This window comes from Oryza brachyantha, chromosome 1 (genome assembly GCF_000231095.2).
Source record: "Oryza brachyantha chromosome 1, ObraRS2, whole genome shotgun sequence".
Taxonomy (NCBI): Eukaryota; Viridiplantae; Streptophyta; class Magnoliopsida; order Poales; family Poaceae; genus Oryza; species Oryza brachyantha.
The window spans coordinates 31,189,965-31,213,178 of NC_023163.2; the positions used below are offsets into that span (position 1 = coordinate 31,189,965).

At 36.2% G+C, this 23,214-nt stretch overlaps 1 protein-coding gene and 1 long non-coding RNA gene across 3 annotated transcripts; one reads left to right on the top strand and one right to left on the bottom strand.

Annotated features, from left to right (window-relative positions):
• Positions 1-5,812: 5,812 nt before the first annotated feature.
• On the top strand, positions 5,813-21,955 carry LOC102712691 (MADS-box transcription factor 51). Its single transcript, XM_015835312.2, has 5 exons — positions 5,813-6,110; positions 20,154-20,232; positions 20,494-20,540; positions 20,625-20,721; positions 21,485-21,955. The coding sequence occupies exons 1-5, from the start codon at positions 5,926-5,928 to the stop codon at positions 21,566-21,568; spliced, it is 492 nt and encodes a 163-aa protein (XP_015690798.2). The 5' UTR covers positions 5,813-5,925; the 3' UTR covers positions 21,569-21,955.
• LOC121054662 lies at positions 21,576-23,043 on the bottom strand. 2 transcript variants are annotated; one of them, XR_005812002.1, is made up of 3 exons: positions 22,620-23,043; positions 22,345-22,517; positions 21,576-22,237 (listed from the first exon to the last, which is right to left on the bottom strand). It is a non-coding gene; the product is annotated as an uncharacterized LOC121054662 (long non-coding RNA). The 2 variants fall into 2 exon arrangements; XR_005812001.1 differs by having other exon boundaries at positions 22,345-22,520.
• Positions 23,044-23,214: the final 171 nt, after the last annotated feature.

Sequence of the window (23,214 nt, forward strand, 5' to 3'; positions counted from 1 at the left end):
ACATTTTACGCAGTATCAAAAACTGAAAAACGAGCTTAATATGGGACATATGTGGTATCAAAAACTCAGAAATTCGTTTATTTTGGGACAGAGACCGTACTCCCTCCATCGAAAACAAATCAACTTTTTGGTTCTTAGATACAATGTTTAACTCTTCGTCTTATTTAAAAAAATTACTATTAATAATTTTATTTTTATTAGATGATAAAACATAAATAGTACTTTATGTGTGACTAATTTTTTTAATTCAAATAAGATGGATGATGAAATGTTCGATAAAAGGACTAAAAAATTGGTTTTTTTGAACGGATGAGTACACTTTTTCATGTTTCCATGTTACTCCGTACTGGCATTGCTGCTCCTAGATGAATGACGGTGCTACGAGCTGCAGCTGCTGCTACAGTGCAGCTTTGAGATTAGTGAGAAAAAGGTTCGTGGTGTGGCAGATACGTGGACTCTCCCCACCTGCGTCCTGGAATCGTTTCGTACCGCCTAAAGTACGCACCATCACATCCTTGCCGGACCTGCGGTCCTTGTACTGCTCGCTCTGTTCCAAATTAACATTAAAATAGCATATTTTTCTAGCTATATGAATTTGAACATAAAAATAAACATATGTTTAGGCCTTGTTTAGTTCCCAAATATTTTTTCCAAAAATATCATATCGAATTTTTAGACACCTAAATAAAGCATTAAACATAGATAAACCAAAAAACTAATTGCACAGTTATAGAAGAAATCTTGAGACGAATCTTTTGAGCCTAATTAGTCCATAATTAGTCATAAGTGCTACAGTAACCAATATGTGCTAATGACGGATTAATTAGGATCAAAAGATTTGTCTCGCGGTTTCTAGGCTAGCCGTGAAATTCGTTTTTTCATTCGTGTCTGAAAACCCCTTCCGACATCCGGTCAAACATTTAACGTGACACTTCTTCTAAAAATTTTCTCAATCTAAACACCATAGGTTCATACAAATGTATCCTATTCAATAGTACCATATCTGTACCAACTTAAATATATTTGTGGATTTATCGTCCAATGTTTGATCGTTAGTCTTATTTAAAAACATTAATAAAAAAAATAAAAAATAGTCAAGTACAATTCATATTTTATCATCTAATACCAATAAAAATATTAAACATATTTTTTAAAATAAGATGAACGATGAAAACATAAACAGTGCAAAATATACTCTTTTTATGATGAAAACATTATATCATATTTACTATGATAGTATTATCGTATTATCATACTACCTATGTTTTCATATTGAAAGATTTTCTAGTATCCATACGAATTTAGTAAATACCAAAAATAAGTCATTTAACGACACGGATGGAGCATCATGGAATGTAAGCGAGTAGTACAAGAGAAAATGTCATTTCCAAAGAGAGAATTTGGGGCTGTTTAGATGGGGCTAAACTTTTTAGCCCCATATCCCATCGGATATTTGGACACTAATTTGAAGTATTAAATATAAACTAATAAAAAATAATTTTATAAATAAGAGCTAATCAGTCTGACAAATTTTTTTAGCCTAATTAATCTATAATTAACAAATGTTTAATGTAACATCACATAGGCTAATCATGGATTAATTAAGCTCATTAAACTCGCCTCACGAATTAGTCTAAGATTATGAATAGATTTTATTAATAATTTATATTTATCATTTATAATAAATATCTAAATATCCGATATAAAAAAACGAGCAGCGATCAAACGGAGAGTACTTATCCAAGCTACTGGTAGTAGAGTACCAGCGGCAGCAACAGCAGCAATGCTTATCTCTCCATCTCAGCAAGGAGGGGAAAAGAAGCGTGCTTATCTCTCCAGTGTAGTGAGTAGTACGGAGTACTAGTTCCTTTTATTACCGGAGACGGGAGGAGTAGGAGTTGCCACTTTCGGCTCACCCGAGCAGAGTCGGCATGCGGAGATATTTTGCGCAAATATCGTCCTAGCCGGATCCGGAGGAGACCACCGTCACCACGGGGCCCACGCGCGATAGGATATTCAGTGTATGAGCCAAAAAGATTCACATAACTCTATATCCAGCCTTCGTACCATATTAAATTTATTTTTTAGTTTTTAAGATATATTTAAAATATTTTTATGATTAATATGTATATTGTTACTATATAGTAAAACATGAATAAAACATGTGTGCGTGTTTTCTTAGCGATATAAAAGAAAAAGTTAAAAAATATACTTCTATAAAAAACATCAAAATCAACTTTAAATTTAAATTTTAAAATTCAAGTTTGGCTATATACATAACTATAGGCGAAAAGATGAGACTGAGATCATTTATATGATTTGAATTCCATATCAAAATATAAGTATTACTTATGTTGTTTATAGTTCTAATGTCTTCACTTTTCATTATAAAATATTTTTATTTTACCCTAGCTATCCTTTGACCCAAACATTAATCATTTATTAAGGAACACTGTCATTTTACATGTCATTGACACATAAAAGTATATAGGTATATGCTATTCTAATTAAAAAGAAAATAATTAATCATTTTACCCTACCACGCTTTTCATTTTAAATTATTTCCATTTTACCCTAGTCCTTTGACCAATCACTTAATCATTTATTAAGGAACACTATCATTTTATATATCAGTAACATATAAAAGTATGGTAGGTCCATATTATTCTAATTAAAGCGTGTTTTAATTTTATTGACCATAAATTAGACATATTAGCTAAAATAATATTATTAGGCAGTTTAAGTATATGATAAAAAACTCATAGTAGTTACTCCCACCATTCCATAATATAATAAATAAATAATTTCTGTCTCGGTCTTATAATATAAGGCGTACATGCAAGTAGACATTAAGTAACACATATCTTTTCTCTTAATTTGGTTTATTTTAAATTCTTCACCATCAAAACATCGAACCATATTATATGATGCATAAGTGCACCTAAATAATCAAAATTAGTAAACAGTTATATTTTTATGATTTTGTGTTAGTAGTAGCTTTGTTTTATATCTACTAGAGGACGAATCGGTGCCATGCAATTCCTACCTGGTCCGTGCCGCGCCCCGTTGCCGCCGCACCACATGACCAGTCTGTCTCTCCGGGTCGCTTTTCCAAATAAAAATAGTAATTAAAAAAGGTACTCGTGGACGACATTTGCACGGCGCCGCCTGGACTGACAAGGCGCTTTCGAAACAACACACAGGAGAGGAGGGGGGGAGCCGAGGCGGCGCCACGCGTCCGCGGCGGGTGCCCACGTCAGGGTCCACCTCAGCGCCCGCAGCAAGGGGGGGGGGGGCCTCTCGGGTTTCCAAATCGGGAAAATTATTACGATTACCTTTGCCCCCTGCCCCAAAGCTTTGGTCAGCCAGCCTTGTTGATCTCCCACTTTTGGTATGTGTACACAGGAGCAGCAGATGCCCACTCTGTTCGCGTCTGTAAAGCGATGCTCATCTGCCTCACTGGATTTGTGCTCCTACATGTAAGAACCGATGCCTACTACGTTTAGAAACCACACGAGATATAGATACTGCGGTGGCTGTTTGGCTTTTCATAAATAAAATGGCATATTTTTAAACGAAAATAATATATGAATAATGCTCGCTGATCTCATAACCATAGGTGAAAAGCCTCATAATCCATCCTAAATTTAAGTCTGATCGGGGCAGGTATGTTGGGAATGATCAAGCTAGACAGCTGCCGCTTTGTGTTGTAGACATTTTCTCTCTCTCAAAATAAGATTATTTTTATCTCTCAACTTTGACCGATTATTATATTAACATTGAAATTAAATAAAATGAACCTATTTTGACACAGTGAGAGTAAAAAAACATCTAGCCGTTTAAAACAGTCGGGACCGTTGTCACCATAAATCATACTCCTATATTCCATAATATAAGCATTTTTAGTAATTCAAATCTATACATCAATGTAAATATAGGTGAATAGCCAATACAATTCCGAAAGTTTCGGATCAATTTAGTCACTTGTGTTGCAAATTGGCCAAACAAATCTTTCAAATTTACTAGCTTCCATTTGGACCACCGAAAATACTACGTGGGTGTGCCACGTCATCCTCACATGCAAGGACAATAATTAGTTGACCATTATACCCTTACATACCATGGTAAAAAGTAAGTGGAAAATGCCAGATTCCAGTGTGCGCTTAAAACAGTATATTGGCCGTGTTCGGCAGCTCTCCTTCCCCACCGTATATTCTTCTCGTTTCCTGCGTGCACACTTATTAACTTATTAAACAATATGTTTTTTAAAAAGAACTTTTATATAAAAGTTGACCTAAAAATTCATATCAATCTTTCTATAGTTAATAACTAATTAATTATATAATAATCTATTGCTACTTTTTTTTACATGGATTACTTAATTTACTGCCGAGCATAGCCACGAACGTTTCGTTATAACTACTGTTAGTAGTCTCTCTAATGTTTTGGATGTCTCTGAAATGATTACATTTAGGGTGACAATGTTTATTAAATATGCTAGTTGCAATAACTGGTCTTTAATTAAATCTATGTTTAGTTATTCACGGACATACCTTTGACTCAGATAATGAGGTAGGAAGGATGTTTTCTATATAAAAAAAGCATTTGTAACAAATCTGATATTTAGTTTAGGCGATATTATAATATATTATTGGTTTTTCATAGCAAATCATGAAAATTTAGCTAGTTAATTAGTACTACCTCCGTTTCATAATATAAGATGTTTGATTTTCTTGGTTGTAACGTTTGACCGTTCGTCTTATTAAAAAATTAGTGCAAATATAAAAAATGACAAGTCATGGCTAAAGTTCTTTTGATAATTAAATACTCCCGTCACAAGCAAATTAAATGATATTTTCATTTTTTGAATAAAATAAATGATAAAAATTACAAGCAAAAAAGTCAAACATTTTATATTATGAAACGGAGGGAGTACTAAGTAAAGCGCAAAGGGGCCACGGAAATAAGTTTCGTCACCCGTAACATTGTTTTAAAAACTGTATAAATTTTTTTACTCACATCACAATGGTAAAAAAAAATTAAGAAAGAACGAAAATTGTCTGATTTGTCCAGGCATACAGACCAATACATATGTGGCTGCAAGAGGAGTTTCCTGTGCATGTGTGTTTGTAATTTATTACAAAATAATTCTCATAATATCTATTTGTAAGTAACGAATGAATCAAAATACTTAAAAAACGATTATGTGGGTACAATACTAGCTCACCTACATATATTTTTAGCCTTTGAAATGAATATGAAATGATTGGATCCAGAACCGAGGTTTTGCCCCAATCTCTTCGATCATAGTAATAATTATAACTAAAGTAGAAAAATTAAATTTTAAATTTGAATTTAAAGTTAATTTTAAAGTTTTCCACCACAGTTCAGACTTTGCTTTTAGATTGTGGTTTACCTATAAATCATATATGATTATTCTTATTCAAATCGTTAATAAACCCCTTAGTTGATTCGATCCCTTTTCATTGGACTGACGTTGATCCTGCTTACCAGTAAACCCCCTCTCCGCTGATGCCTCATAAGGGAAAGAGTAAGCGTTTCTAGTTCTAGAAAAGGACAAAACACTGACAAGAGAGGGAGAGATGGAGTGTGCGCAGAGTAAATAAAGTTTTTATGGGGGAAGCGGAAACCGACCTCTCCGTGGTGTGGTGGGGGAGAGGAAACAAAAAAGGCGGAGCTGCTATGGAGCCCCCGGGTAAGTACCCCACGAAACGGCGCATCTGAGGTGTACAGGCACAAGGCGGCCTCGTCAAGCGCCGGTGGGGCCCACACGCCCTCCTCCTCCTCCTCCCCCTCCCCCTCCTCTTCCCCCCACTCCCCACCCCACCACACCACACACGCACCCCTCTCACCGACGAGAGGGAGAGAGCGAAGGGGGGGAGGCTAGGGTTGGGCGGGCGGAGGATGGCGCGGAGGGGGAGGGTGCAGCTGCGGCGGATCGAGGACAAGGCGAGCCGGCAGGTGCGGTTCTCGAAGCGGAGGGCGGGGCTGTTCAAGAAGGCGTTCGAGCTCGCGCTGCTCTGCGACGCGGAGGTCGCGCTGCTCGTCTTCTCCCCCGCCGGGAAGCTCTACGAGTACTCCTCCTCCAGGTTCGTTCTCCCTCCCCTCCCCCTCCCCCCATGCCTGGATACCTCGTTTCCGGTTTCCTTCCCCTGTTTTTTTTCTTTTCCGTTTCCAATCAAACCCGAGCCAGGACCTGCGCCGCGCGCTCGATTGGCTCCGATCCCATTTGGCCTCGCAAACCCGGATCGATCGACGATTCCGTGAATGGTTTAGGCGTCGTGCCAGCGGCGCGTGCACGCCATGTGCTCGAGACTATCTCGCAGAGGCCCACGGCGCCACTTCCTTGCTAGGTTTTAGGATCTTGTTCCTTAGCCCGCACAGTAGTAGCAGCAACAGCACCACCACCACCACCACCACCACCTTGCTGCTGTGTGTATCGAGCTCGAGCATGGCGTGTTCGACATCCTTGTACTGCTCTGCTGCTTCGTCTCCACGACGGCGTGGGCCGTTAGTTTCCCCCGCTGCTGCCTTTACACGTGTTTCGAGTGAGGAGACAGAGCAGACGGAGCCGCGCGCCGATATACGCCTCGCCCTGAGCGACCGCAGTCCGCAGGGGTACGGCCTACGGCGACGAGTCAAGAGCTGTTTTCATTTTACTTTCTGTCTTTTTTTTTTTCCTCCTCTTCGCGGCATCTTGTTCTGTGGGAGGGAGTGATGAAGTTAGTGGCAGTTTTTTATTGATGGAAAGAGGCAGAGAGCGACGAAGTCGGTTGTCCCTGTAGCGACCGACCTACATGTCCCCATAAACAGTTATTTTGTTATTGGTTTCCGAAGGTATTGAGGGTATTATTAGATAATCTTTTTTTTTCATATATGTGGTTAGAGACCTTATGTTATGCATGGCAAGTTTTATTTTAGCGTACATGCTGACAAGAACTGTTATTGCGACTTCAATTAGAGGTAGAGCTCCAGATCTGAAATGAATCTAGAACCTTGGAGCTCGGAAAAGGTAGCTTCACCGTTCCTATGTATTTTCTCAAGCAGATCCACCCAGTGACGGATCTAGCTAGCGAGATTAGGGGGTTTGAATAAGTTAGAGATTTAGCCCCTGCGCTGTCGCTCCCATGTTAAATCCGCCCCTGGATCCACCTACTATGTTCTTAAATAGAATGAAAATCTAGTAGCATATGGTTTAGCTCTAGCTCCACTGGACAATGATATATAGGTTGGAGCCTTGCCAAAAAAAAGAACACATATTTTATCTAATGAACCTTGATTTAATTTTAAAAAGTAAGCATAATACCCACAAATCATACCGTAGTGCTACAACCACTCATTTAACACAAATGGATACTAAGAATCACATAATTTATGTCCCTCGACCTTGCTTCCAACTCGACCTAACTAGTTGTTGTGACCTTAGGTCACGAACAAGAATGAGAAAGTGATTGGCTTTTATAGCTCGAGTGTAGCACAAGGAAGTTCATAACTACTCCTCGAAAGACTGATGGACCACATGGGCCTAATGGTAGCTTGGATGACATCTTGGACCACTTCGTGAGATGTCACTTGCACTTGAATACTGGTCTCTAGACATCTACCTATTCTAAATGTTGAAGAGTATTAAATGTTAAGTATCACTATACTATCCTCTTTTTTGCCCATCCCCCAAGTATAACAGAAGTGATTTTCTTTTATAGCCCGAGTGTTGCATAACGAAGTTTATAACTACTACTCGAAAGACTAATGGACCACTTGGGCCTAACGGTAACTTGGATGACATATTGGACCACTTCGTGAGATGTTACTTGCACTTGAATACTGGTCTCTAGACATCTTGAGGACATATTTCTCAGTATCGTAATTAATATGAATCGCTTAGCTGTTAGTTGAATCCATCTTTTTATGCCCCTCGACCATATTTATATTAAGTTTTTTTTCTCTAAAAGTAAGCATAATACCCACGAATCGTGACATAATGCATTTCACACAAATGGATGCTAAGAATCACATATTTTATGCCGTCGACTTCCAACTCTACCTATCTAGTACTAGTGTTAGATTTTTCATGTTTAAATATGGGGTCTATCTTTCATCTATGATAAATTAACTCCACTAAGTTTTGACAAGGATTGAATTGTATGCACAAAAAAACATAGAACTAGGATACCAACTCGTAAATATTTGAGAAATGATGATTGTCAAACCATTTAAACTTATACTGATAAATCACTCATCCATGTACCCTCCATGGACAAAAACATATATATTAAATGTGTGGAGTGTAAAACCCTAGTTTTACTAAACAAAGAACACATTTGATGTTCTCAAATTGCTTGCAAATACAAAATAACAACAAAAGTGACAGACTATTGAATATTTGTTGGGTCCATCCTCTTCGTGCATTAAATCATGAAATCATATGGCCTAGTCCTATTAATTTATTATTACCAATCTTGCTAGACCAACAAATATAATAACTAAGCATATAACATCGTAATATCTAATTTAAATCATTTTTTTAGGTTCGATTATAAGTATGTATTTTCTATAGTAGATCCACATGTTTTGTTGTCAAAAAAGATCTAGAATATATTAATGTTTGGTTTGGCTTCAACCGCATTGACCAAGGATCCTAGAAGTAAAGACTTGATAAAAAGAGGTGAATTTTACCTAGTTAACCTTGATTTAGTTTTTATCAAAGTGATTCGATAATATATTTACATCTCTTTGCCAATACGAAAATAAACACATTGACCACATGCTAAGCCCAATTGTGCTAAGAACAGTTCATTGCACGCAACAAACATAAAAAATCACATCGTATGCATCTTAACCTAACAAAATCGAACTCAAAGCTTTACTAGCGTATCATTTTCTTGTGTAAATATGGGGTCAATCTTTCTCCAATGATGAATCTATTCTCTTAAGCTTTCGATGAGGATCAGATTGTAGATACCAAATTAATATAAAATTAGGAAACCAATCTTTCTCCAATGATCAATCTTTGATCAATGGCTGTGGGTTAAACATTAAATAAGAAATTAACCCATTCATGTATGTTGTGTATATGTCCTTTGTCTTGCAAAAAAAGGCATTACATATCTTGAAAATGCTAACAAGTACAAGATATAATAATAACTGTGAGGTCCCACGGACTATTGAGGTATTTCTTGGGTTCATCTCCTCATGCGTTAAATCACCAAAGAATATGTAGGACAATTGTCTCTATTAGATTTGGCTATTGAAAATTAGGCATAGATCTACAATGAACCTTTAATATCCTTGCATTGAAGGGTTTACTTGTAAATACATTAAGGGCAAATATTTGACCATTCAAATAGAACTTTGGACCATTGGATATGTTTGACACCTATCTTAATGGTTAATGTGAGGCCTACTTCTTTGCATCTTCTAATCATCGAATGTCGAAGCCAAAGCATATCTTAGTATTCCTAAAACTGTCCATAAAGTGTGTCCCTCTTGCAATGCTTCTTCAACCAACACAAGGTAATGACATTTTCCTTCTCCCACTTATGTATTATAAGTATTACACAACCATACCAACAACCATTTTACTTGTCTCTAATTCCTTCTTAGGTATTTTTACATATCAATTCTAATTATAACAAAATATTGATTCATAACCTTCCACCTTTATCTTTTCCTACAAAATTCTACAACAAGGTTTGGAGTTCTATTTATTCATTTAGTTTTTCTCAACAAGGCTTGGTGCTTCTAGGGAGAAAATAAGTCCATATAAACAACCACTACCTTTGTTTTATATTGTAAAACTTTTTAACTTTGCCAGATTCATACATCGATGAATGTATATAATTTATATATATGTCTAGATTTATTAGCATCTATATAAATGTAGACATGACTAGAAATCTTACATTGTGATATGGACTAATTACTAAAGTTATGTTTATCTAGTTAGTAATTGATATTAGTTTTATGAGGGCTATGATGGAGATTCATTGCAACTCAATTGGCTGGCAATGCTGTGGATTTTCTTTTATTCTAAAAACACTTTGCATACCCATTTGCACAGTACCATGCGTAATTGATCTTAAGTTTTATTATCTCCTGTGCATACGGAACAAAATCTTAAAATGATGTGGTTGATAGATTTATGCAGGAAAAATAATCACCCAAGACTAAACAATCATATCATGTTTTCTTGGAGCCTACATTGCTCTTAAGGTATGTTCAATTTGTAATCAATTAGTAAGGATATTTTTAGTTTACCATAATAAGTGTAGACAGGGGCGGAGCTATATGGAGCTTGGGGGCTGGGGGGTTCCTAAGCACCCGATTCAGAAAATTTTTTAAACTAGAAGTTATCTATTTTCACCATATATGCATTCTCTCAATCCAAATTCAGGCACCCGTAGTAGTCTAAATCCGATTCAAAACACTAAAAACAAGTGAGTGACACCCTTTTATATTTTGTTCTAGTTTTGCCCCTGACCATAGATATCATGAAAACATGTGTTTATGAACATAGAAAATATTGTGGTTCACTCTTTAGTACTTTTGTATAACTTTGTAGTTCACCTAAAAAGTAAATAATATAGAGATAACTAACAAAGTTTATCCTCATTTAAAATTACCATATATTTGCAAATGTTTTAAAATTTAACCTCTTTGGAATAGAAAAAATCTCTACTAGTCTTGATGGCCTCGATAATCAAACATAAACATCCACATGTAATTTTCATTGTCTTATATGACTAACTACTTCTTTGCAGCCACAAAAACAAATGTTACCCATGCTATAGGAGCATACATATGATGAGAGATCTACCTAATATTTGTATATTGAAGAAAAACAATCATGCCATATAATTCATAGAGCACATGAAGGCAACAAAAATACTAATGATGACTTTGATCATCAGATTACCTTGGGGAGAAGTATGATTTAGGCATAGGTGCAAACCTATAGTTGAGCTTTTCTTTCCATGAATACAATTGGAATGCCAATATCATTAGTGATTTGCTAATTAACGAGAGCATGGTTAATCTTCTAAAAAATGCTAGGGCACAAACAATCGATGAACTCACTAAGATGAACTTAAGAGGATTGTTGAAGACAACAATTGACCAATCATTTGTGGGAATGCATGCATTTGTTTTGTTCGGTCAAACTTTATATTTAATATGCTTAATTGATACGCCACACACGAAGAACTTTTTGAATGCCTGATAAGGGATTTACACTAACATAGTAAATGTCAAAATGGTAACCATTAATTGTATGGTTGTCCTTATTAACTATCACTAGCATCCCTCGGCATCATGCACTTGTTAACCAAGGGTGTCATCGCTTACTAGATGGTTTACAACTATCGATTGTAGCATCCATCTTCCAAAATATGTAGATAGCCAAATTCTTTTGGTGGCTCACATATTCATAGCATCTCATCTACACTTTTGTCATTTATTCGTGTAAAACAGATTAAACTGGAAGTACTAGGGTGGGAACATGTTGATTTGCGCTTATCAGTATCTATCTATGCTCTAACGTGTGATTAATTATACCAACATCACACCATAGGCCATATGGATCTCTATTATTAAGTTGGGGTATTACATTAACCCCCTTTTAGCGTTGATACCCTTGATAGAACATCCCAAATGCAACAGATGTCCAAAACCAGAACATGTTGGTACACTAATAGACTTGATGCTAGATGTTAGCCCCAAAAACATGTGTCCGTGGAACTAAGGTTAATACGCTAATACCAATTGTTAAACTGTAGCTTCCAAATCCACTTTGTTCTAACTTTCTGGAGAAGCAAATCCACGTACATTCATAAGTTGGAACCGATCATCAAAAGTCTCCATGTGCGACTAATCTCATCATCATCAAACCATGGGGCGTATTTGCTTGTACTAAACCATGTGACGCCTTTATAGTTGGGTCTAGAATGCATTTTCATATATGTTTACCGATTAGGCGATGAGGAATGTTCCTTTATAACAACCGTCGTGCAACATCATTCATGAAATGTTGTGTGTTAACTACCATTTGCAGGATCATTAAAGAGATACGATGCTTTGACTATTAGTTCTTTTTTACCAATGGAGCTAGATTTATTCTATCTTCATTGATGGAAGATCCACAAGTCCTTTGTCATAGTACTATTTTGGTACAATACTTATTTGTGAGTGTCTGATGACATTGTCCATATAATACCGTTCACTTTATACACTCCAACACCCCTTCACGTGAGACTCCCTCATGTCTTAAGTGTGGAATATTAGAGTGCGCTGCAATTATATTTTATTTAATTGCATACCAGCCAGGATTTAAACTCGATACCTCTAGCTCTGATATAATGTTAAGTTGCATGCATCAACCAATTGCACCGAAAAACTAAGTTGATAGGGAAAGACGTGCAATTCACTTTATATACTCCAAAAGACATCAAATTAACAGTTGAGTGTTTCAATGGGTTCACTTGAAAATTAAGTGTGTCGGAGCCTGTGTTTCATTGCAGGAGGTGCCAAATTATCTTGTTTTGCCATATTAACGAGTCACATTGGCAAGGTAGACACATTTATCACTTGAAACTTGTAATGTTTCGCCTAGTGGGTCAACTAGGCTGACTAATTAGCAAGCCATCTTTATCGAGTGGTAAAGGGTGAATTGTTGGCCTGATTGATTAGTCAACCAAGGTTGGTCTAGTCAGTTCCAATCGGTCGATATTTCTTGATGACTAGTCAATTAAACATGCCAATTGGAATATAGAGAGGTGGCGTGGGCTCAAAATTAATGGCAAACACTTGGGCTACAAAATGAGAAAAACATGCTAGTGTTAGGACCTCTCTATTAGTCCCATCATCGAGTGGTAAAGGGTGAATTGTTGGCCTGATTGATTAGTCAACCAAGGTTGGTCTAGTTAGTTCCAATCGGTCGATATTTCTTGATGACTAGTCAATTAAACATGCCAATTGGAATATAGAGAGGTGGCGTGGGCTCAAAATTAATGGCAAACACTTGGGCTACAAAATGAGAAAAACATGCTAGTGTTAGGACCTCTCTATTAATCCCATCCGCCATGTTCTCTTGCCTCATATGTTCCCTATCTTAATGAGCTTAATGACAATGAATAGCAAGCTATGCTTATCAAAGCTTTGTTTTATACTCCGTTGGCATTTTTCAAAAACCAACGTTTAATTCTCACTACTATGAAAATATGTTCCAACACATCTAAAAGGTATAGGTAGGTACATGCATGCAAAATTTTATTGTTTCGACATTGGAGCCATCGAATAGTTGATTTTGCAAAAAGAAAGAAACACAAGGGCTTTTGAGTTGATTTGTATTGTATGCATCACATGCGCACTTGAGCACATAATTTATATTTTTCATAAATTATTATTATTTAATCTAACATTGTATATGTGTCACAAAAAGTAATAATATTGAAATAAATGATTTTTATATATTCCAAAACATCTAAGAAAAAACCTAACATGGCCCCTTGATTTGGTGAAAAGCCACATGTACCCACAAAGCTAATTCGAATCGACATGCTTGATTTTCAAGTTGATGCACTCTAGCTGAATCTAATACCAAATTATTGTAATAATAGACTCAACTTTTAATTACCCATCGGCAAAAACTATCTACATGGTCTAATCATTTAAGTAACACAAACATATATATCATTAAATAATTTCACATAATTGTATTGACATTAACTACATGGTAAACTTACAAAAAGAATCTTAAAAATGTTTTACGCTGACCTGACACATAACGATTGAATCTTGATTCTCTATACCTTCGAATTAATTAAATAAAATGATTAAGACCTTTGTATACATTTGTATCTTTCTATTACGAGCTACGCAGCTATTAGTATTATGAAGGTAGAGATCTTTTAGGTGTTTCTTTACCCTCTCTACCACCACCATGACCCTCAAGTCCTCAACACCCCCCTCCCCAAAAAAACCTGTTTTTTATGGACTATTGTGAACTTTAGCATGTATACTTTCTAATATGGTTTGAGTAATCCTTGCATAGTTTCATGGGATGCTTTTCCCTTGCATTGTTAATTTTAGAGTGCTTAATTTTACAAAAATAAAATAGTTAAAAATGCAAATCTTTATAAAACAATGCATAAATGGCTTTTGAATTGTACACGTGAGGTTCATCGTGAATACCATGGTGCAAACATTTCCTTAGGTTGTTCCATGATAATTATATACTCCATATGCCTACCTTTGGATATTGACATGATCTTTGGGATGCTATTTTGATCAATAATATTTAAATAAAGAAGTTATTTTAAATAAAGAGTATATTCTGATAATTTCTTTGTTGATGAATCTACATCGATCTTTTTAACTATTTTGTTCTCAATAGTTAAAGTTTAAATTTTTGACTCAACACTAGACTAAAAGTAGTTATATTTTAGGACATGTATAGTATTAATTAGGGAATGACCATCCTAAATACATTGAATTGCAAAATTCTATTAGATCATTTAGTTTTGGCCTACGCATTAATGACACACTCGGAGATTTTGTACCACAAATATTTCCTTCTAAGACATGTCCAAAGTATAAATTGTAATAAAAAATATATAAAAGCATTGTTTCAGACGTTGCAATTGAAATAGTTCGTACGTCAATTATAGGATTGTTGAAAATAAGTGTTTAATGAGACGAATGGTAGAATAAGTGTTACAATGAGTTCCAAAAGAAATATCATATGTTTTAAACCTTGGTTATTTTCATCAATTAAGAATAGCCAAGCTACTTGAGCAAAAAGATATATTAAACCATCTGCATGGGGTCCAAACAATCTTGATGCTACAAAAGTGGCACTTCACTAGGTCTACACACACACACATACGTATCTATATATACATACATAAAGAGATAAATTACAGATTACCCAAGAGCAATATGTTTTTATTCTAAAAATTTGTTGAATTATACATGTTTTCTGAAGTCTAAATATTTTCTATTTAAGTATGTTATCATTGAATGGAATGTTACTGTGATTGTAAATTATTTATGCTTGCATGTACCACAAATAATTGCATTGTTGTGTGTATGCATCGAATACATAAATTTGAATTGACATTATTTCATATGTATCATTCACATCATAATGAATTTGTTAAAAATTATCAAACAGCCACATGTTTTGTTGAGTCAAATAGATCTACATGAAGAAACAAAAGTTATTCCAAATTGGTATAAAGAAAAAATGGTTGAATTGAACCTACCTCTAACATACATTTTTTGTAACTAGGCATAATTCGTTGGTGTGCTACTTTATAATATTTAACTTCTTTTGTATTTTTATAGCAATATCATCTTTGTGCTTATATCATTTATGATGTTTGGAAACAAAACATGTTATTTTTAACATTGCTTCCTTATAATTTCTTAGGACGCTCAGCATAATACTAAAATTTTCCAATGTTCTATTTTGTAGATGCAAATGAGTTCTTTAGATATTTTGAAATGCAATGCCATGGTTAAAATACCTTTCTTATTTTTACAATACATATTTTCACTTTTGTATATTTTATTCCCAATTATGTTGTATTTGGTCTTTGCGTTCTATGATAATTATTTTGTGTAATATGGTTTGATACAATTTGACAGTTTCAAGCTAAATTGGGTCAAAAGATGTTCATCGGAAAATTCAACTTCGGTACATATTTCATCATGTTGACTTCATGATTTGACCTTCATGGAAATATGGAAATAGAGAAGGATATGTTGACTTAATTAAGTTTTGAACAAGTGAGACTTTGTGCATCGACAAGATTTGCAAGAATTTTGCTACATGTGGTCACCATCATGCTGAAATAATTTATAGGAAAAAACTTATGTTCCATCATTATTATACTTCATGTGATTGTCTGATACATAACATTTGATCAAACCCTATTTTCTTATGTAAATTTGTCTTTTACAACAATATTATCTCCTATATTCTAGATGAACTTGATTAGGCTTTCAAGTTATATTTTGAATGTGTCCCTTGTATTATTCTTGCTAAATTATATAATGGGTAATAATAGTTTGAACTATTTTGCATATTTTAATTATTTCTAGGAAATACTTATCCTAGAATTGAAGTGGAATTAATTGATTTTATACATGCTCATTATGATTTAATAATTTAATAAAACCTAATATGGGATGTGGATCATGTTCCAGAACAACTTTTGAAACGCTTCATTACCAAGGAAGTATCATCTATGTACCTTTTGAAATGCTTCACTTAATTGTTTAAAAATAATGCTTTTGCTTTAAAATGGATAGGTCTATATGATCAAAATAGCTTTCAATTGTATATAGTTGTTGTTTCATATATTAATTTAATTCTAACAAATCTTTTTTTACATTTTTCTACTTAAATTTTTGCGTTTATATTCATGTTAGTACTTTGCTAGATCACCTAATCCATAAACTTTACAAACAAATGTAAGTTTGTTGGGTTTGAATCACCTCAAAATCTTGCGGTGAACTTCTCTCAACTTATGCCTTAGAAAAAAATTTGAAACAACTCTTTCAAAACCTCTTGACTAAATAAAGGAGCATTGTTTGTTACTACTCTTGAAGAGTTTTAATCACACAAGCAATATTACCTCAACATGTTGAAATTGAAAAGATACTGTCTTTTTTACTTATAGAAAAGGTTCCATCTTTTCATTTTCCATGTTAACAACCGATAAGTAAATTTGACTTGATTAAACTCATGACCCTCAAACTATAAGTTTCATATTTGCAATGTCAATAGAGGCTATATGGTCCTACACAACAAACATGGCTAAATTAGTACATTCTCCATTTTGAACCTAGTTAAGATATATTTAGTCAGTCTCATTGGAAACTAACAAAAGTTACACTAATAATCAAGACGTACAATATGTAGTTAGAACATAATATCCTAATATAGGAATTGAAAATGCATGAAAGGAATATGTTTAGTATTTTCCCCAATTTTAATCTTACTCAAATTTATCAAAAGCATAAGGAACATTGAAAATAAAATAGAATTAAGTGCAAATTCAATCTATAAATTCAAAATCGAAAGAATTGATACATGCCATTTAGAAGTTGAACATGCATTTTCCATCAAATTATGAATATGTGAGACTATTTAGTTCTAGAGTTCTAGTATCTGTTATAAAAAAATTATCACATGCATTGTGATAGAGCAAAGTTGTAGGGCATTAAATTAAGATTGCTGTGTTTTTAATTGGTTATTGGCAAAAAATTTGGCTAAGGTAGTGAAAGTAAGTGCTAATAAAATTTAGCTAAAGTTAAATAAAAACATTGAGTTACAATTCTAGCAATATAATGCTTCTTAGAAGTGTTCTCATTGGTAATTGCCTTTCCTAAGCAATGACATATACTCATCGAGGACAATAACTATCAAGATGATCTATAATCTAGTGGTTACGAACAGTGGTGGATCTAACCAACTTGGTTAGAGCAGATCTTTGCCATAAAATTTTAGGAGATCTTTGCAGGGCTTCAATGGCTTTAACGGAAGTTGCAGAGGCTTGAGCCCCTGTCACCCATGCTAGATCCGCCCTAGTTACAAAGTGTACACTTTAAGTGTGTTAAAGTTATTTCTTTCGGTTGTTTGCCATTTCGTTGGTCATGTCATGGCTATCCACTTTGTGAAGAATGGTAAAGTTCTAGCTTGAGTTGTTTGTTGTTTTCTTTAGTCTATCATTGCTTTACACTTTGTATGAAGAATGGCTTAAGCTATTGTTTGAGTTTTTTGTCATCTTCTTTGTGCATCATTGCTATAGACTTTGTGTGAAGAATGTATAAACTCATTGTTTGAGTTATTTGTCGTTTCCTTTGGTTGGTGTAACATTGCTGCAAATGTTCTATGAAGTGGCTAAATTTAATGTTCGAGGTGTTTGCCATTTCCTTTGGTGTATAATTGCTCTAGACTTTATTAACATATAGGTAGAGGTTATCTTGGCTATTGTTTTAGTTCCCACAATAATTGTGTTTAGTTTAGTTATTATAGGGATATTGTCGCATTATGATCATGGTTAGTAGCCTTTTAGGATTATCTTACTTGGTCAGTAGGTGTCCTAACAAGTTCATCATTGAGGTAAGGTAATTAGTGCACTTTGGTTTAAAAACTTCACTAGAGTTTATAATTACCAAATTCCCATAATTGTGAGTTATTTTTGTCCATACCCTGGTGGAACAAAGGAAAATCGGGTAAAATCCATTTTTTCACCGTCAACCACAAAACTGGTTAACTTTCACCTTTAACCTTTTAAACTAAAGAAAAGGTACTTTGGGATAAATGTTTAGTTGTTTTATTTGAATAGATGTGGTTGTCCTCAATGTTTTCAAGTCGTCCGATTAGTCGCGATTAATCACGATTAGTCGTCCTTATCGGTGATCTGACCTTGATCAGGGAATCCGGCTCGATTAGCTCGACTAGAACCCTAGTCGTCCGACTAGTCGTCGATTGATTGTGATTAGTCGTCTGACTAGGGGGTGGACGACCAGGTCCGGGTTGCTTCCTGGATAGGCCTACTTTGGCCATAGCCTATTAGGGTTAGCAAAATATTGCCCATTGCCTAGGACTTAACCCATCACATGCTTGTCACCTGTTCTCTTCTTATTTTCTCATGGCAGTTGCGCTTGATCATGATATAGTGTGTATATATATAACTATAGATCATGATAGTGTGTATAAATATAACTACATATAGGAATATATACTATAGATTATGTATGTCCTGAAATATACTGGAAAACTATATGGACGACCAGGATCGACCAGACTCGACTAGTCGATCTGGTCGACGACTAATCGCCTGGCCGGTTCCATGGCGACTAGAGTCGACTAGACAACTTGAAAACATTGGTTGTCCTAGTTCATACCTTATGCTTATGCACATCGAATTGAAGGTCATTTAGCAAAACAAGAAAACACTTATCACAACCACCATGAAATGTGGTTTAGGGTGCTATGTACCCAATTTTGAAAGGTTAGGATAAAAATAACTAGTGGTATAGCTAAGGTTACAAAAAGACTTGAATTGAAGTTGAAAGGCGAGATATGAACTTTCCCTAGAAAACATAATCATACAAAATCATGGTAATCTTTTATGTTTTATGATACTATGTGTACACTAATGAATAATGGCAAATTAGGTATATATGTCTAAACATGATCATCAAGAAATTTTATTATTACACGAGAATAACAAAAGAATATATATATATATATATATATATATATATATATATATATATATATACCCCTAATCCACTAATGCTAGAAGGGCATACCACTATATCTTAGTTAATCATGTATTTATCTTCATGTCAACAATTGCATTTTATCTCCATGTCACCACAAGACATCCATGTTGAATACATTCAATGAATTTTCTAGTCCTATTGCCTATGGGTCTTACTCTTATTACCTATTTTGTTTTAAGTATTACCAATCATATTGTTGCATGTTGAGGACCTATCCTAATTTTTTTTTCAAGAAAGCGTTGTGCAGGAGTTGATCCAAACTCTCTTTTTACATAAGAAATGGTCCTCGAAGCATTTTGTATGGGAGATGCAATCTCTCTTTTTACATAAGAAATGGTCCTCAAACCAAACTAAGATGGTGATTTATAGAAATTAAAAACACTTAGTCTAGCTTACTGACATGAAAAACTATTATTTTAGTTTGTTGTTAGCAAAAGCAAGTTAGTTGACAATATTATATTATTCCAGCGACTACCATAGGTTAAACTAGCTCATAAAAACATGTGGTTTCATGATTTCTGGTCTTTGGCGCCAAATAAGTGGGGACAACTAAAGAATTTAAGGCATGCTATTATTATTCAAGCCTTTCTTCGGGACAAACATGCAGTTAAAATCAGAGATGCAAAAGATTGATCCTGGTAAAGATTGCATTTTGATCCTAAATGCAACTCATGGTAAATTATAGGAGAAGATGGTACGAACTTAGCTTTGTTTGTCGTCCCCATTGTTTACAGTTGCTTTTGGTATTGTTGCCAAAGCCTTGATGTTGAAAATCATATAACTATTGGGAGGAAATTTTAACTAAATTTTTGTCTGACATTGTTTATTTTCAGCATTGAAGGTACATACGACCGCTATCAGCAATTCGCTGGGTCCAGGAGGGATCTGAATGAAGGTGCAAGCACCAATAATGTAAAAACTCAGTGACTTTTATTTCATCTCATAAATTATAGGCTGTAGTTGCGTACTGTTTTTTTTTAACCAGCCTCGGCATCCCATTATTCTAAAAATTATGGGCGGTACCAGAACCACAAGATTGGTAATTAAAGCAACAGGCATTTAGGATAAATGCACCTACTTATCTGGCAAACCATCTAAATTAAGACTTTGGTGTACTTGTATGACTTTGTCTGTTCTCGTACACATCTGACAAGTATTTTGATTCTGAACCAGGATGAAAATGCAGGTATTCAGTCCAGGCTTAGGGAGATAACTTCCTGGTAACACTCATGAATTATGAAAACGCATATCAATTCTTTATTGGCTCTGTTCAATAGAATCTGATCATTCTAGCAAATCTGCAGGTCTGTTCAAAACAATGCTGACGAGTCGGATGCTAATCAGCTAGAGAAACTGGAGAAACTCCTGACAAATGCTTTAAGGGATACGAAATCCAAGAAGGTACATTGTAATGGCTCTGTTTCCAGCAATAATCCAACCTGGTTTAGAAAAAAAAACTTAGGAGTAAAACATGTGATTATTTTGGTAGGCTGTTTAGTTCTGATGGTTGCGCAACAATTCTTTTTCCTCTGCTGTTCGTGTGACATTGCAATTTTCACTGACGCTCAGGGCCCATCTCTTTCTCTCTCTCTCTCTCTCTCTGCATGTGGATGTTTTCATAATTTCAGATTTTTCAGGGCAACTCACGTGATATCATATAACTATATAATAATAAATATGTGGCTGCCCTTAAACATTTATAACTACATTAATGGATATCATATAAGCAATGAACAGGAACAGGGAAATCTAACATCAATGCTGGAATTGGTATGCCTTCCATCAAAAACCTTGTGAGAAAGCTATGTATGCTGGCATAAGTATTGCATAAATCGTTGATGGCAATTGAACAAATAGCAGATATTTCCTGGCAGTATTCTAATCAAGCTTTTTGTGATGTTTCTTAAAGACTCAAAGGAAGGCCGTGAAACCGGTCCACCTCTTCGTGTGACGCTAATGTGACAGATGGATTTTACTTTCATTCTGCCATCTAAGTAAACCCTGTAGCTGAACAGGGACATAGTAACTGACACCCATGGAGTTGGTCCTGATCGTATTTCAATACAATATGTTTTCTCATAAGCAATCATTTAATCTTAACAATTCCCTAATGTAGTTTGCCCCCCTGTTTTTTTCATTTATCTTGCCTTGTTTTGGATTGCAGATGTTGGCAAAACAAAATGGTGAAGGGAGCAGAAGCGGCACAAACTCCAGCGGTTCTAGGGGGCAGGAGGAAGGAAGTGCATGAGCAGGAAGCACAGTTATCCTGTGTATAAGTCTGGCAGTGGTTGCACCTCTCAAATTAAATAGGATAAAAAAAAAAGGGAAAATGGTGCATGCTTTTTGCTGCCAGAGTACCAGCTTCTCCCACTGACTGATCCTGGGTAAGAGGAAAGAGTTGCCAATGTCCTCTGCTTGTTAGATCAAAAGGGAGGAGATCCAATAAAAGGTTGGGAAGTATTCAGGTTCTTGTAACGAAGACCTCGCTTATGCTGTTTTTAACTATGTTTATTGCGCATCTATGCGTTTTGACTGGTTGTGCTGCTTGATCTGACCATGTTACTGAGAGTCTGATACTGCACTGACTCGCGAACTGTCTGTTTCAACAAATTGGTATGAATCTGTTTGCTTGTCGATGGACTGTGGTTTACTCTCTGATTGTTATGTTTGAATCTGATAGTATACTTGCTGTGTGTGTGCTTGTGATTTTATTGGAATCTGCCAGTAAACAGTCTTAACAAGTAATCGAAAAGGACTGAGTTCAGTACTTCAGTGGCAGATGCTACTAAATGTTGCTCTATCCGTAACTGTGAATGAGGATGATTACAGGTGATACCTGTGCAGAGGTTTTCTTCAGTTTCTGCTTGGTTGGATGAGGCAAAACTGATGGTTGTGCTGGGCCTGGTGGTCACACCATCTGCATAAAATAGCAAAATCATGGCCCCATGAAGGAATGGATCAGATTTTAGTGAAGAGTCTGACGAGGAATCCAAAAGGACTGGCAGATGTCATCTGCATTCTGACCTGTGAATTCCAGGGGCGTTGCTGCAGATTGTTGGATCACGCAGAAGTGATGATGATTGGGCTGGGCCTGGTGGTCGAGGCCATGGGCCCGTGAGTGTGGTACCCATCGATCTTGTTTCTCTGGATGGACGCGACGAGGGACGAACAAAAGCGAAGGTAAAGCGGATGGGATGCTGCTGCATTGCGTTCGGGGAATTCGATCGATCATCAGCAGCGATGATAAAATCGAACGAAGAAAGAAGAATGGCGAGAGAATGCAATACTTTGTTCCTGACCTTGGAAACGGGAGACGGGAAGAGAGGAAGCAGGCAGGATCAACGGCGGCCAAAATGTTGGTCGACGGCGACGGCGGCGGCGGCACACCTAGATTGAGAGAGAGAGAAGGGTTTATATTGGAAGCGGCAATACCTCAGGCGGGCGGCGGCGCGTGGAGATCCGGGACGGACGGTGACCGGCCGGTCAGCGTTTCCGAGGCTGCTCGTCTTCGCCGGCGCCATCACGACGCCGCATTTCCTCTCGTCTTTAAAGCGGCGGCAGCCTCCGCCTTCGCCTTCGCCTTCGCCTTCGCCTTCTCCAGAAACACGTAGTACTACTTACTACACAGTGCACACTACATAGTAGTAGTAGGAGAGTAGGATAGTAGGAGAAAGAACATCAGCAGCAGATCTATTGATGAGGAGGAAGAAGAAGAAGGGGGGCGAGCCGAGAGGGAGGGAGGGAGAGAAGCGAGTGCATGTCGTCGCGCGAGGGTGACGGGTGGCGAGGGCGAGGGCGAGGGCGCGCGTCGACACGTCGGATGGCCCCACCGCCGCACCTGTCGCAACCCAAGCGGCAGCCGCTGATCAACCCGGAAAAAAATATTAACAAATA

Excerpts from the sequence above, each read along its gene's own strand:
- LOC102712691 (XM_015835312.2), top strand. The coding sequence starts at position 5,926 with ATGGCGCGGAGGGGGAGGGTGCAGCTGCGGCGGATCGAGGACAAGGCG. Across the intron at positions 6,111-20,153 it reads TACGAGTACTCCTCCTCCAG|CATTGAAGGTACATACGACC; the intron begins GTTCGTTCTCCC and ends GTTTATTTTCAG. Across the intron at positions 20,233-20,493 it reads AAGGTGCAAGCACCAATAAT|GATGAAAATGCAGGTATTCA; the intron begins GTAAAAACTCAG and ends ATTCTGAACCAG.